General features: G+C 43.0%; 1 protein-coding gene across 7 annotated transcripts in view; it reads right to left on the reverse strand.

Moving 5' to 3' along the window:
* The window catches only part of apbb2b (amyloid beta (A4) precursor protein-binding, family B, member 2b), a 45117-nt gene that overhangs the window by 19355 nt on the left and 9654 nt on the right, over nt 1-16108 (reverse strand). For 6 of the 7 annotated variants that reach the window (XM_069166681.1, XM_069166680.1, XM_069166676.1 and 3 more), the window contains 4 exons: nt 9337-9427; nt 8407-8473; nt 6420-7502; nt 224-465 (listed from right to left, as the gene is read on the reverse strand). In XM_069166681.1, the coding sequence (XP_069022782.1) occupies nt 224-465; nt 6420-7502; nt 8407-8425 (1344 nt within the window). In that variant the 5' untranslated portion in view covers nt 8426-8473; nt 9337-9427. Of the gene's footprint in view, nt 1-223; nt 466-3663; nt 4678-6419; nt 7503-8406; nt 8474-9336; nt 9428-16108 lie in introns of those variants that run through there. The other variant, XM_069166683.1, reaches the window with a different exon arrangement.

Raw genomic sequence — 16108 nt, forward strand, 5'->3', positions numbered from 1 at the left:
ATGAGCTCGAAAACACTACTGTGGATGCAAATCCTTTTCACACGAAATCATCAGTTCAAAATGTTCAGGGTCGAATGTAGACACGGTCTTAAACTATCTGAGGTGGTTACATTTAAACAGCTGCAGGACTAACCATAGCTAACTGACAGTTACTGCAAACAAAATGCTAAACCTACATGAGACCTAAAACATGCGAGTGTCAGTTTGCTATTCTGCCTCTCACCTCATGGTCAGGAGTGGGTGAGGGGCTGAGCGAGCCCAGGGAGTGTTTACGTGGTGTCGGGGCTGCGTGGTCGCCGAGGGCCGGGGACTCTGTCTGTCCAGGGGCTGGACGGGTGGCGGGCCGCTCCCACTGGGTGGCGCCTGTGGGAATGTGCCAGTAGTAGATACCAGCCATGTCTGTGATCTTCTTCCATCCTGGAGGCAGGTCAGTGTCTGTGTGGAATGACTGCTCACTCCAGATATCTGGTAGAAAAAAATAAAACAAACTTTGTGATGGTTTATTGATATAAAAAAAAAAAATTGAATTGACTCAGTGGACAGACCTCTTCTATACATGTATATACGTGTACTTGTTGTGTACTTGATGTTCGCTGCATGTCACTCCCCTGATCGATTTCCCCACACTTCCAGTCTGTCTCTATTGCACCTATCTAATACCTAAAAAACATATGCATGCATCAACACACTGCTTTGACTTCACACAAACGTACAATATTGATTTTTCTTCCATATAAATCAGATTTGGTCTTTGTTATATGGAAGTTAACCCCCTCTGAGTCACATCAACAGCTGAAGGCAGGGATTGTTAGCATCTGCTGCAGCTGTCCTCCTAACAAGCCTCGTCTCCACGTCCACAGAAAACAACTGAGCAAAACTTGTTAAGCGCTGTTGTTGCATTTGTTGCACCCATGCACATTTTTAAATGAAAGATATCAAACAGGCATAAAACAACTACAAACTTTTCACAAAGCGACACAGGCACAAGAGCAAGGATCTCTCACATTTAGAATAGTTCCCCGCACGCCAAAGCAGGATTAAATATATTAGGATTTATTCACGATGACATAAATGAGGATTTATTATTCATCTCTGACCGTAGTAATTGTATTAGCTTCTTCTCAGAACCTTGTTTTCGACAAATCTACTGTTTCATTTCCACGGGCATGTGATTCATTGTGGGCATTTTAATTTATTGTTTCCTATGAGCTCATGGATCAGAATTTATGTCCCAAAGACAAGGCTGACAATCTGGAAATGGGTGGAGAGCCAATCGTCCATAATGATGCCACAAACAAGATTGTCTTAAATATTCATGGCAGATTTGATGTCAGTGCACAAGCAAACATGAGCAAAAAGTTCCCCAGCTTAAGGCACAAGAAACACTTTCTATATATAGTGCACAAGTTAGAAAAGTCAAAGAGTCGCCTCTGAGAAACGGCTAACTAACGAAGTCGAAAGCTGTGGAGATGGAAATTGTTTCAGAAGGCAACAAACAGAGCGGACATGAGCAACCACATCATTTGTACCACGTCTTTTCGAGCTCAATGTGTACCAGGTCTTCAGTGGTGCATGCTGCTTCCAATAATTCAGCCTGAACACAACAAACTTATTTCTCCTGCCTAAAGTGTTTTTATGTTACAAACCTAGGTCTGAAAAACCAAATTTATACTGTGTGCTAAAAGCTTAACTTTCAGTAGTGTCAACTCAACCCCCTGACTTTTTTTTTATCCACTGGAAAGATATGTTAAATATATGGAATGAACACAATTCTTAACTTTTACATACCGACTTCCATCTGTCCATGCAAATGAAAGGGAAGGAGAAGGTAAAATCATCTCATAGCTAAACTAATATATAGCCTTCACAAGCTATCTGCATGTTCTGCACTTTAATGGCTAATTAATTTAGCTGTTCTGGCTCAGTATAGATTTATGTGGAATTTAAACTTGTCCTCCAAAACAGAGCACAACATCAGCATATACAACAGATGGCTTGACCATAATTTATTTGACATGTGATACATTTAGAGGAACTACAGCTGTTACCTTGAAAACAAACACACAGACAGACACCCACACACACACAAACACAGACAGAGATCCTGTTTGGGGATGGAATCAGAGTACTTATATTAATGCGTCTGTGCTCAGTCTTTTATTAAATCCCATCTCATATAAAGGATGCAGTTTCCTGGTAGTCGAGCTACCTGAAGCTCGCACGCACACACACACACACACACACACACACACACACACACACACACACACACACACACACACACACACACACACACACACACAGGCCTATTGATGGGATATTGCGTGTGCGTGAGGCTGGTGTCGTGGCAGAGGTAGTAAAGATGATCGCAAACTGCATCAGGCGTTGTAGCAGCTCATAAAGGTGATATAAGCTCTGAGGGACCGTTCAGCTGGTGATAGGTTTATTTGTGTATGTTTGGATGTTTTGTGTATGTTTGGATGTTTGTGTGTGTGTGTGTGTGTGTGTGTGTGTGTGTGTGTGTGTGTGTGTGTGTGTGAGAGATTGCGAAGGGTTCTGCTCACAGAGAACTGCTGACCATGCTGATGAAACACAGCCCGGGCCTGTTGCCACAACAGCAGGCCATATGTCATCATGACGACTGGTTCGAGCTAGATTGAGATGGAATTCAGACACACAAGCGCACACACCCTCACACACCCTCTCTCTCACACACACACACACACACACACACACACACACACACACACACACACACACACGCAGATAAGTTATCAAGACTTTAGTTTATCTAAAGGAAGAGGAATCACAGAAATCATACCAAATGCATAATATGTTCTTGGCACATGCAGACATCCCTTGGGGCTAAAGACTGTGCATTAGAGCAAGGAGCTGTGAAGCAGAGCCTTCTGGGAGTTAGAGTCTTTCATGAGAAAAAAAAAATAGGTCAGATCAAATTAAACTACAACACAGAGAAGCTGAGTGTTTCGGTCTGCTGTGAGCGAGAGGAAAGATGGTGACTCAGAATGGGTGCCAATATGAGATGACTACTGGATGTGGATTAAAGAGTGGGCAGACACAAGAGGAGGGAGACACAGAATCAGAGAGAAGAGAGACCTGGCATGCTGCGAGGGCTGTATTATAACTGTCACTCTATGCAGGCAATGTGGGATGGATGGCACTAAAAGGAAAAGACTTGGCATGCTAGTACTGATGCTGACAGTTAAAGTACACCTATACAGCTGATGAAAATGTGCCACTCTGGATCTACGTAGCAGTTAGCCTGTGATAGCCTCGGTTAGCATGCAGGTCCATGGCAGAGTACAGTTGAGCAGAGGGGGAGGGGACGGCAGCGAGTTTCTGAAGCAAAACACACACACGCACGCACGCACGCACGCCGCACACGTGTTTTCACTGGAAATGACACCAGACATACACAGCAACACGGCCAGACTAAGGCACTCACAACAAACACACAAATATAGCATGCACAGATTCTTGTAGCAGATGATATCATGAGAGAAAAACTTCATCCCCATGTTGGAAGAGACAGAGACACACACACACACCACACACACACACACACACACACACACACACACACACACACACACACACGGCGTTTAAACTCTAACCCCACAGTGTAGTTTGCAGCCGACCTACCATCATAATTGACAATCACAATGGCCAGCATGTAGTCTTTCCTCAGCATCATAGTTAGCTAGCTGCCTCTCATACAGCAAAACTCAGTGCTGTAAGCAAAGAGAGAACCCCAGACACACGTAGAAAGAGGGAGAGCGAGGGAGAGCGAGGAGAGGAGGGGGGGGGGGACGCAAGAGAGGGGGTGAGGAAAAGGAGAGAGGAGAGCGACGGGGGGGCACGGAGACACATCGAGGCAGAGAAAACATGACGTGCGAACAGAGACGATGAGGAGGAAGAGTGAATGAGAGGAGCAGCAAGAAAGAAGAGGAAGCCCGAGACAGAGGTAAACAGAGGGAAAGACAAATATGGAGAAAGGTAGAGGGAGTGAGGTTGTGTATCCCTTGCAGCTGAGCTCTGTTTGCTGTTGTCGTCTCTCCTTTCTCTATCTGGGGCATAAACAACAATAACAGCTCAAATGAGCCTGCCCTCCCTTTCCTACAGGAAAGCGACAAACATACACAACAAAAACAAACATGCACCTGGGCACATGGACGGAAAAGCAAGAATTGGCACAGTCATCTTTATCAAATGTTAATGTTTATCACTTTCTCCCCCTTTTTGCACCTTCTCTTTCACCTCTTTTGGTTGTCCTGGCAACCACCAGATCATCTTTCATCCAGTATCATATCCAGTGGAGGTGCAAGGAGGAAGAGGAGGAGCAGAGAGGCAGGGAGACATACAGTGGGGGGGGGGGGGATAGAAGGAAGAAAAAAAAGACAAACAGGAGGACGCCACTACGCGGAGGGTGGAAAGATTTTTGATGAAGTGTGTGACGGAGAGAAAAAGAGAAATAATGGTTCAACATGTAACTGACTGAACATCACATGTTGCTGTTCTGCATTCATCCGAATATGTTCCCTTCCAAGTGTTACAATGCTGTTGTATGAGAATGCAAGACTTCTTTAAATGGGCCTTAAAGGACCTTCTTTAAATGTGCATGTGAGTGAGTGAGTGAGTGAGTGAGTGAGTGAGTGTGAGTGTGTGTGTGTGTGTGTGTGTGTGTGTGTGTGTGTGTGTGTGTGTGTGTGTGTGTGTGTGTTTTGGCTCCCCTATGTGAAAGCAGTGTCGTACTGGTCCTCTAAACCGCAACATCCAGATGAATCTAACACACACTTGGAAAAACAACACAGCTCTGTCAATGAGAATGAGAGAGAGAGAGAGAGAGAGAGAGAGAGAGAGAGAGAGAGAGAGAGAGGCAGAGAGGCAGACGAGGATGAACGACAGTGTGGATGACTATGAGTTGCATATCCATAAATTCAACATGATTGATGCCAGTATCATGATTATCGACTCTTCACCAAGCCCTCAGAGGACAATACATCTCAACTAGAGATTACAGTCCTTCAAATGTGAATTTGTCGTCCCCTTCCACTGCTCATCAGTACACAAAAATGGATCTACTCAGTACACAAGGCCATCAGCTGAGAGAAAATTATCACTTTAAAATGACACTGTAGCAAAGATGAGTTTCAAAGATAAACGAGGAAATCGTGGACAAGAACACATGTAAATGTAATCCTGGAATTCAGACAGAACAACGGGGAGACTTGTAGAGAAATTGAATACACAGATGTTCAGAGCTTTCAACTTGAGAGGGACAGTGAGTCATCAGGGAGCGAGAAGAGATGTATTCTGGGAGAAAAAAAAAAACAGCAGCACTGAAGCTCAACAGCTCAAAGCAGCACAACTCTGACAGACTGAGAGACAGGATGGATTACAGCTGAGATTATGTCACAGGTCACGACTGCTGCTTCGCAGGAGATAGATGTACTTCTTATGTCCCACACCGAAGCACAAGGCAGGGAGTTTGAACGGCCCAATTAAACTCGACACACAGATTTTTACATAACGCTGACATAGAAATGCAATGACTCGAACAGTCCTTCTGCAGAGGTAGGCAACAAGCAAGTCTATGAAAGCAGAGGCCTGAAAAAGAGGTGATAACTCAGAGGAATTTTTTTTTTAACTTCACTTCCAAAATTCAGCCCTAAATCTATCTAATTGTAAGTACTGAAACATCACAACTACAGTAGATAAGGAAAGCATCATGTGTATTTATCCTCAGTGTCATGCAACGATGACAAAGATAACCAATTAACACGAAAACTTAGAAACTCAGATGTTTCATTAAAACAAGCATTATTTTCATTAACAGAAAAGTAAAAATGGATTACTAATTACCGTTGCACACAATAACCAGCTTTGCTTTAGGATTGTCAAAAAAAAAAAAAAAATCTAACTTCTCAGCTTGAAATGAAAAATCAAAAAAACTGAAAAAGAGAGTGAGTTAATGGCAGCTAGAATTTATCATGAACACATGACCATTTTGCACGGCCTGTTCACACACTAACACACATGTACAGGACACAGCTAGAGACAGGACGCAGCTGATCTGGCTTACTAACCACCCGTGAGGTTACAAGGGCACTTCCTGTCCCAGAGGGATTCTGGGAAATTTACTGTAGGCAGGAGCGTTTGTTATTCTGTTCCAGCAATGCCCGAGTTCTGTTATGCACGCACACACACACACACACACACACACACACACACACACACACACACACACACACGCACGCACGCACGCACGCACACGCACTGGAGTAGCTGACATCAACTCGCATGAAAACTATGCCAAATAGCATTCAATAACAGTAACTATACGGTTTATTGCAATAAACTATGTGCAGTATTGATTTGTGTATGAAGTATGTGTGTACCTGTCTCTTCTGGGGAGTTGCTCTCCTGGGACAAGGTTGTCCAGCTCAACTCTTCATCACTGGGGTTCAGATTCTGGATGCGGTTCAGAGCACAGTCTGTCTTTGCGCCAGTCCTTCTGTCCTTCTTCGTCTCTGGAGAGGAGGAGGAAGAGGACGGGCAGGAGGCCACAGAGAGCAGTGGAGTGTCCTCTGGACTGGGTTTCCGCGGTGGGGAAGGAGGAGGAGGCACCGGAGAGTTCTTGCCTGATTTGAGGATCTTGAGGTTGGAGTGAAGGTCAGAGATGAGTTCCAGACCTGGAGAAACTTTGTTGTTCTTTACAGGAGACTCAATTTTTATCATCAGTAAAGGCTTCCCCTCCTCATCTTCCTGCTCCACCACCATCTCATCTTCCTCAGTCTTCATCTTTGACATTATTTCCTTCTCAGACAGAATGCTGATGTCATCGGCCTCCTCTGTCTCAATATTCAAGTCAAAGTCCAAATCTGCCGTGTTGCTGTTCAGGTTGAGCTCTGCGCTCGTGTTAATATTACAGTCTACGTCTGACTCTGGTTTCTGTTCAGGCTCTGACTCACTGCTAGTATCTGGGTGCAGTTCAACATCTTGCTCAAAGACATCTTCCTCTCGATCGTTATTGGTAAGAGTGTGACTGTCATGTTCTTCTGCCGTGTTGACATTTAGGTCATCTGCTATAGTTTCTGAGTTAGACTCCAGGTCCACCGGGTCAGTGCCAGTTGTGTTTTTGTTGTGGTCCTGGCCGGCTTTACGAAGCTGATTAACCCCATTCTTGGCTAGTTTGGGATTGTTGGGGGTTGGCGACTGTGATGGGGATGATGATGGTGATGATGATGATGATGATGACGAAGGTGGCACTGCTTCTCCAAGGCCCATGGCGGCCTGGATACTGGTAAGTGCATATTTTTTGCGACACTTGGGAGGCGTGGCAGAGCCCTGTTTGATGACATCGCTGCTGAGTAGCTGGTTGTGTGAGGAGCGGAGGCTGAGTGAGGTGGGAGGCGTGGCAGCGGGGCCATTACGGTTGGCCACATCTACTGACATCATTTTCTTGGCACAAGACAGATCACCTAAAACAGGAAAAGAACAGAAGGTGACTAAATTTAAATCCATACAAGCATTCATAAACACACAATACAGTGTTGAGTTGCACCATGTCTGTCTATTCATGATGTGTTCAGGGACAGTTAGAGCGTTGGTCACCTGCATTTTGAAAAGTGCTCAAAGCCCAACGCACATTTACTGTAGTTACTCGTGTAAAACATTGAAAAATACATTTGAAGCCGAAAAATACGCTTCGGTTAGCGCTACGGCGGCTGTGACACGAGCCAGTATGTTAACAGAGTAGACAGCTGGATTACCAGAGAGGCCTATCAGACGACTCAAAAACATTGCTGAAACTCTTTATGTGTGGACATGCTGTTAGGATTGAAAAAAAGCTGTCCTTTGGCTATGCTTATGAAATGTAAACCGTTCCAACAAACAAATAACACTCTTGTAGCAGCAAACAGTGCAGAAGAGAACAGAACATATTCAGTTTAAAGCATTCACACAACAAATTTGAAGTTGTCCATGGATTTGCGAAGTTCATTTTGGGGGACTGGCTGAGGAGAATTACACAATAGATGTGCAAATTTCACGATCGTTAAAGTGGAAAACATCGAAGCATTAAAATATTGTACATCCAATATCAATTGTAAAATTGAAAGAAATACTATAACAGTATAGATCAACTCTAATGCAAAATGAACAGCAGGACTATGACATGGTTGGTTTAAGCCTTTTAATGGTTTTTGTTGATGATAACAAAAACTTTGCTCTGTTGTGAAGTGGGAGATGGGGAGTTACTGAGCATAGAGAGGTGTGAGTAGAAGGTTTCCGTTCCAACTAAATGCTGGACACAAACACAGCATGTCTGCTTTTGCAATTGTGTGTGCGTGTGTGCATGTGTGTGTGTGTGTGTGTATTTTGTACCTGGCAGGAGGTCAGTCATAGAATGATGCTGGTCACAGTTCAGAGTTCAGTGGACTCAGCTGCAGATCTGAACACCAGAGGAAAAACAAAAAGTAGAAGAATGATCAGAAGCAGAATGAAAAGAATCTTGAGTACTTCTTGGATTACCCTCGGAGACCACATTCATCCATGTGGAACCCAACTACAGCTGGTCTCCGTGGAGACAACATAACACTGTGAAGCATTGACGGTGCTCCAAACACCATAAAAATGTATATTATAGAATCGCTCAACCAAACAAAAAGAACTACCAAATTACAGAATGTTTAAGAACAACAAGAACAAAATCAGTTCACTAGTTAGCACACAACTCATTTTAGCAAGATTTGCTGTTACTGTAAACACATGTAAACACTCACACTTCCTTAAGCATCCTCATCGTTTAACCATAAAAGCTAAGGTGGTACCCGACAGGTGGACAGACCGTGGCACACATAAAGGTGTTGCTTACCTGCTAGTGATATTATATGTTTAGTTAATTTTTAGTTCATCCAAACAACATTAAGGCTAAAATTTGGCTGAAGATTTTGATATGCGGGGAAAGAGATGCAATAATTGCTAATGAGTAAAAGAGAGTATATAATGGCTTTTACTGTGAAGCATTTAAATATTGTTAAGTTATATTCACCGGGTTTATCTTAATGTCTTCCTGCATATCTGAAGTAAGAAGATGCTCTTAACGCGTCTAAATACCATGTTTGAACACCACATCTATTCATAGACAACACCAACACCAATGCTTGTGAATAATGACAGCAGAACCAGACCTTTAGTTGCAGTTGGGACGGAAAGAACAGTCATTTCTAAAAGCGTGGAGTGTTTATAAGAGGCTATTTTCATGTTAAAAAACATACTGCCTAAAACGAAGACTTTTTCACCGTTGCTACTTACCAGAGTACTAAGGATTGTGGGAAATTCCAGGATGGAGCAGGTCCATACTGGTAGTCACTGGTTCTTCATCCAATCACGAGGCAGCAGCGTCCTGAGGGAGAGACAAACATAAAATAGGATTAATGAGAGCGTGAGAGGGAGAGAGAGAGAGAGAGAGGTCTGCGGGACACCAGAGGGACAAATAATAAAGACATCAATTATTCACAACCACAATCAAACATTAATACACAAGGCCGATATGTGTGTGTGTGTGTGTGAGAACATGAACTCATTTTCTATAGAACTCGTATTTCTTTCTTTGGTGCAGTCTTGCCAACCCTTTTCTGACTGGACCCATCATAAACTTTATGCCACAGAAGACTTGTAAACCCCCCCCTCCACTCTGCTTTCCAACAAACACACACACTACTGCATAATGCAGTCAAGACTCTGGGACACTTCTTACACAACCACTATGAGAAGTGACGAGAAAGATAATTAGCACAGTTAGATTGGACCATAAAATCTCCTGGCTGAGAGGCTGGAAAAACACCTGGAATGATTTTGGGGAGTAAAATTGTACAAACTTAAGAGTTAACATGGTGTTATTCCATTGCATGGATTTATAAACAGCTGTCAATGACCCTTGCAATTGGAAATTAATCCATTTTATTAAATGTTTTATTATTCACATTATTAGTGTAGTCCTGTATACCCTGCAGCCTGTATTAGCAAAAGTGTGCTGACAGGAGCAAGAACCCTCTTCACATTGTTCATTTACCGTAATATTAACGATTAAAAATGTGCATGATGATCAGGTAATGAACATCATCAGAATTTATTTATTTTTCTCTTCAAATGGTAAAACTAGCTTTCAAAGTTATTGGCCCACTGAAACTGACTATTTCCTGTGTTGCTTTAAATGCAGCCAATTGGAGGTTGTGTGTTTATTTTCACTTAACCCGACACTAATTCCTCTCATTTGTCTGCGCAATGACAGAATTCATGGCAAATTTTGCTGAAGGCCCTGAACTCTCAACAAAAGCACAAAACCTCTCCAAAACAAGGCCCCTGCTGGCAGGGCTGCATCTCGTCATTGGCTGTTTCTCAATCTCAAGTATGCGTCCCTGGTAGGATGAGTCCTTCCAAGTCGAGTCCTTCAGAGCATTCAGAGACTGCTGAGGCTGAATCCAAATGTCCCGACTTCACCGCTCTTGCAGACTGATGGACATTCCCAGGATGTCTGATAGTGCTGAGGGCAGTACAAACTTCTTCTTTTTTTTATTGAGACACAGCCTTTGATTTTTCTCTTCCTCTCCCTCTGCTTTTCCTTTAATGACTCCATCTTAGGCCTGAGACATATTTCATAATTATATATTTCAGTCGTATACAGCAGTAAACAGACAAATCAATGCAGAAGCCGACATGTTAGACTTTCAGGAGCATCTTGTACCGAGAGGTCTCAGTGACCTAATGGTTAACCACATAACTGCAGCAACCACAGGTTGTTTCCTGGCCAAGGGACCTCTATTGCATTTCATTCCCTTCTCTCCCCTCACATTTCCCATCTGTATCTCTTGTACTGCCAACACAAAAAAGGCAATAATTGCGAAAATACTCTACTTTGGCATACTTTACTGGTGCACACGTGTCGTATCCATCCTTAAAAGGCACGTTTTTCACATTATTCTCATAATATAATCTCACATATGAAGCTGATAAGAGTTTGCAGAAGTTGAGGTTTGTGTTGTGATTTGTATGAAAAAAAGAATGACATTTCAGTCAGTGAACAATATTCAGAAAACTGTTTTAGCTATCTTAGCTTGGTGCTTTGTGTGAATCATTGCTTTCTTTTCTCACCGTCTAGAAGAGTTAGTGAGTTGCTGTCTGTCATCTTAAAAATAAGGCAGCAATAGTGTTGCTATGTAATAAAGCATGCTCAATATTCTTTGCATTTTGCATGCTTGATTAAAAGTGGAATGCATTGTCTAACATATTAATTTGATTTGATTTTTGATTTTATACACTTTATTAATCCCCGAGGGGAAATTTCTTCACTACAGCAGGGGGGCTCTCAGGGGGGGAGATGCTGCAGCAGGCTGCCACTAGCGCGGCGCCAGGTAACCTGACCTGAGGTGCATGTTTTTGGATGATGGGAGGAAGCCGGAGAACCCGGAGAGAACCCGCGCAAGAACAGGGAGAACATGCAAACTCCGCACAGAAAGGCCCAGGACCGGATTCGAACCCGGAACCTTTTTGCTGTGAGGCGACAATGCTAACCACTGCACCACCTAATCAATCTGTTGCAAATTGTTATAACTAAACTGAGCAAATACATGGTAAGCCATTTACTATTATGGAAAATGCAGAATATAAATATTAATCTTGGTCTTTAAACTTGGCAAGAAAGTACACCATATGCAAATATCCCATAAATAACAAGTCTACAGGCTTACATAACTTTATTTTTACTCTGGTTTATGTAACTGACCACAGTTATGAATAGTGGATACATCTATGAATGTTGAATTAGTTGACTGGTGTGGGTAAAACTATACTCATACTCAAGAACACTCACACCAAACATATACTGAAACAATTACTGATTTAACAACAGATAAACATCTGGTTTGTCTGGCAACACGAGGTGTTACACCAACTGTGACAAAACATCTGAGCAGCAGCTGTATAATTTTGACCGTCTGCACATATCGTTAATGTTTTCTTTCTGATGGCTTAAGTTGGGACAGATAAGAAACGTGTGGTGGCATTGAGTCTTTAGGAATAAAAGAATGTATGTACATCATCTGATATAAAATATTAAAATAAAACCAGAAAACAACAAAGAAAGGGGTAATGCATATAAGCGCATCATGAACTAGCCATATAAATGTTGCATTCTGTGATTAAAATTACAAGGCATGCTTGTTTGCTTGAATCCTGCTGTAACAAGTCTGCATACCATACCATGTGCAAGAGAAAGTATTTGTATGAAAGTTTGTCTAAACTAAAAACACGATGCATCACTACCAATGAAATACTAGTGCTGACCAGGCTTTACAGGCTTGATGTGGTATCTATAATACAGGTCCACTATCCTGCAACTTGTCGAGCATTAGCACAAGAGTCACCGCAATTCATCCTTACTGTTATTACGAGAAACAAATCCAGAGTCAGTGCAGCGTAAGTATTTGAAGGTGGCTGAAGGAGTGATGAAGAGCGTGCTATGGAGGTCTGATAGAATCAGCTCTCTCTTACAGCTGAGGGAGTCAACACAACAAAAAAGTGTCACTGTCCAAACACTAACTACAGACTGCACTGAAGATGCCATATCATTATCTGCCTCACAGACAGATGTGAAACAAAAAATGTGAAGTTTACACACTTGGGTGGAGCTACAGTTCAGCGGCAGCACAGAAAGTATGCACTAGAACTATAACTTTCAATCCCAACTATATTTTGGATATGGCTTTAAATTGGATGGGATGAGAGTGCGTTGTAGTGCCTCTTCTGGGCCTCGGGCCCCCTTGAAGGGCTCCCTGCAGTCCTCTACCGCAGATAAGGTGGTCTAGGCATAATTACAGGGCCCCTCTGTGGGCAGGGCAGCACTGAAACACAGAGAGACCGACACTCATTCACAAACACGTACACATGAATAGTAAACCTGAGCATGAGCCTTCCACATGGACCGGCTTGTAAACAGCCAACTGCACTGGCAAAAACTGAGACCCAGACAGACAGGCAGTTTGTTGGAGACAAACAATTTGAACAACACACACACACACACACACACACACACACACACGAAAACACACATCGTGGAGGGGTGGGGTTGAGCGTAATAGGATATAGGATGTGTCACAGTTTGACACTGACCTTTGACTTCTGACTCACTGGCCAGCCCCACTGAGTGTGTGTTGTTCTGGGTGTGTTAGTGTCATAAGGTATGTTGGGGGGGTTGAGCTCCAACAAGAATGAAGGCAGCAGCTGCAAACACTCCACCTCTCTCTGTGTCTCCGTTCCTTTTGACATGCGTGCTGTGTGTAACCAACCTCATTTACCAGACTGGACTGAGCGAGGCAGAGACACATTGCTATTAAATTCATATGCCAGGTGGATATATGCCAACAGTTTGATTTGCCTCTCCTCGTTCCTTCCCTCACAAGGTTCCGTGCCACTCCATTTCCTCTGCTAATCCCACTTGACTTTTACCTTTTTCCTATATCCCGATTTCTTGTCCCATTTCCTCTCTTCCCCCGGCCACCCCTACATTCATCTTCTACCTCTCACCCTCCCCACCGCTCCCTCTTTCCTTTGTCAAGAAGAGAATCGCTGTCTTTTCTCATTAAAAGTGAAGAAGGTCTGTAAACTCTCATAAAACCACCCGTTTCTCTCTACAACCCTGATTTACAGCCACTCTTCCCTCTTCCTCTCCTCTCCCCCTCCGCTCGTGAGAAACCCCATCTGTTACCAAAAAAGACTGACAAGAAAGCAAAACTGTCGCAGCTAGAGGCCAGGCCATCGAAAAACAAAATGGATGGATTCGAGTCAACAAGGCAAGGCATGCAGGATAGAAAACGCAACTGGGTGTTTTTCTAACTTTTGGATTAGGACGTGAAAGTGTACACCAGCTGCACAATAGCAGGCAATCTTCCCAAATCTTTCTTGGCTTTGTTTTCATTGGCTGCCGAGCAGACCAGGCTCTCTGCATTTAGCTGCAAACTACTTCCACTACAAGGATGGAAAGTTAGCAACACTGCTTACCAAAAGACACCCGGTCATAGCTGCGTAGCTCTTCACATTCCAACCTCCACGTCACACTTAATATTTTCTACCACACTGTATAGCCTGATATGTCAGCTACAATGCCGCGACTAAAACTTTATCAAAATTCTGCTGCTGGACTCCTGACTGAAGCTAAAATAGAGAGCATATTCAGCTCGCTGCATTAATGAGAATTGATTTTAAGCTCTTGTAATTGTATATCAAATTCTAAATAGCTTAGGACCAGCCTGCGTTGCAGACTGCTTGTTGTTTTATGAGCCCGACTGCAGATTTGTTAAGTGACCAGAACCACCGTCGGATGAATATCCAATGCAGCATTTTTAATTATGCTTCCAAACGGTGGAATACAAATTTTAAAAGAAGAAAGACAGAAGAAGAAAAAAGAAGGACATCTCACAGACAAACCTACCATTTTTTTTTTTTTTGTTAAACTTCAAAGTTGTTCAACAAGTTGTAGTACTACTTGCCAATTTAAAAACTGTCTGTTTTTGCTCTGTGGTTGTCTGGTTTATTTTTCTTTTCTACACTTCTTATGTACTTTGAACTAACTTCAAAGATCACTATATAGAGCAGGTTTATTAAAGATCTAATCTGAAGAGTGTGGCATAGCTAAATATTTTGCATCTAAAAGCAACTTGATGAAAGAAATGGCTGTAGTAGGCAGAGTAACACAACAAAAATTCATCAATCAGCCCCACACAAATCTATCAGACAAGTATCTCTACTAGCAGACTGGTCAAGTCTGGTGTATGACAGACTAGAGGATGTATTTTCCTCTGTGTGTGTGTGTGTGTGTGTGTGTGTGTGTGTGTGTGTGTGTGTGTGTGTGTCCGAAAAAAAAGGAGGAAGCTGGGAAGAAAACAAAAGCCATCTACAGAATAACAGCGGAAACTAGGAAGCCTTCTTGTGTGTGTGTGTGTGTGTGTGTGTGTGTGTGTGTGTGTGTGTGTGTGTGTGTGTGTGTGTGTGTGTGTGTGTGTGTGTCCCTGCATTGTCAACTGCAGGAAATAACAGAGACAAAGTAACACTGACTGAGACTGCAGTCTAAATAATCTTGTGTACAAACAAACACACATACACACACAGACATTGCTTGCAATGGGACGTTTATACGGTTTGAGCGTGCTCCCAAGGCTGTACATGGTCCTTGCAGCAGCAGCCTATAGTGAGTGTGACGGAAAGACAGAAATAGCTCCACTATAATTCCATTTGTATAGTCAGGGCTTAAAGTACATTTCAAGGCTTACAGCATCTGTGTGTGTGTGTGTGTGTGTGTGTGTGTGTGTGTGTGTGTGTGTGTGTGTGTGTGTGTGTGTGTGTGTGTGTGAATTTATGAATGCGCCAATGTACTGTACTGTACACATACAGCTAAAGATGTAATTTTCCACCTGTGTGGTTTCCATGGGTGGAACAGTGGGAGAAAAAAAAAAAAAATGACCACAAAAGAAAGGAAAGGAGTGAGGAATTTTCAGGGTGTGCCAAAGAATCTCAGGCATGTTTGGGTGGGTGGGTGTTCGGGTGGGTCAACGCGACTGGGGGCAAAACACCTCTAATTGGACAACAAACGAAGCAGACAAAAACACACAGATACACACCTCAAGAATAAAGGTGAGTGATGACCATTTGTGACCACGTGCGTGTACATGTTCCATTCACTGCTTCAGGGTAGGCGAAGATCAACAACCACGAAAAGGTAAATACAATAGAAAGGGAGGGTGAGAGTGGGTGGGAAACGCATATAAAGTTACTTATTGACACCCTAGGTACCGCCCTGCCTGACACAGAGTAAAAGACAGAGCAGCTATGGCACGCTCTGAGAAGTCCTGATGTATCAAATCCAGCTAACATAGCTGAAATACAACTGGGGGGTGAAATGGTTTTGTAACACACTTAGAACCCCCCCCCCCCACACACACACACACACACACACGCAGATTCTTCCTGTGACGTGGAAAATAACTTAAACTGAAACAAAGCCAAGAGACGATTTCCCGGATTTGGGAAACTT

The sequence above is a fragment of the Embiotoca jacksoni genome, unplaced genomic scaffold, assembly GCF_022577435.1.
Source record: "Embiotoca jacksoni isolate LCO1_2020_lvr unplaced genomic scaffold, fEmbJac1.0.p SCAF_4, whole genome shotgun sequence".
Lineage (NCBI taxonomy): Eukaryota > Metazoa > Chordata > Actinopteri > Embiotocidae > Embiotoca > Embiotoca jacksoni.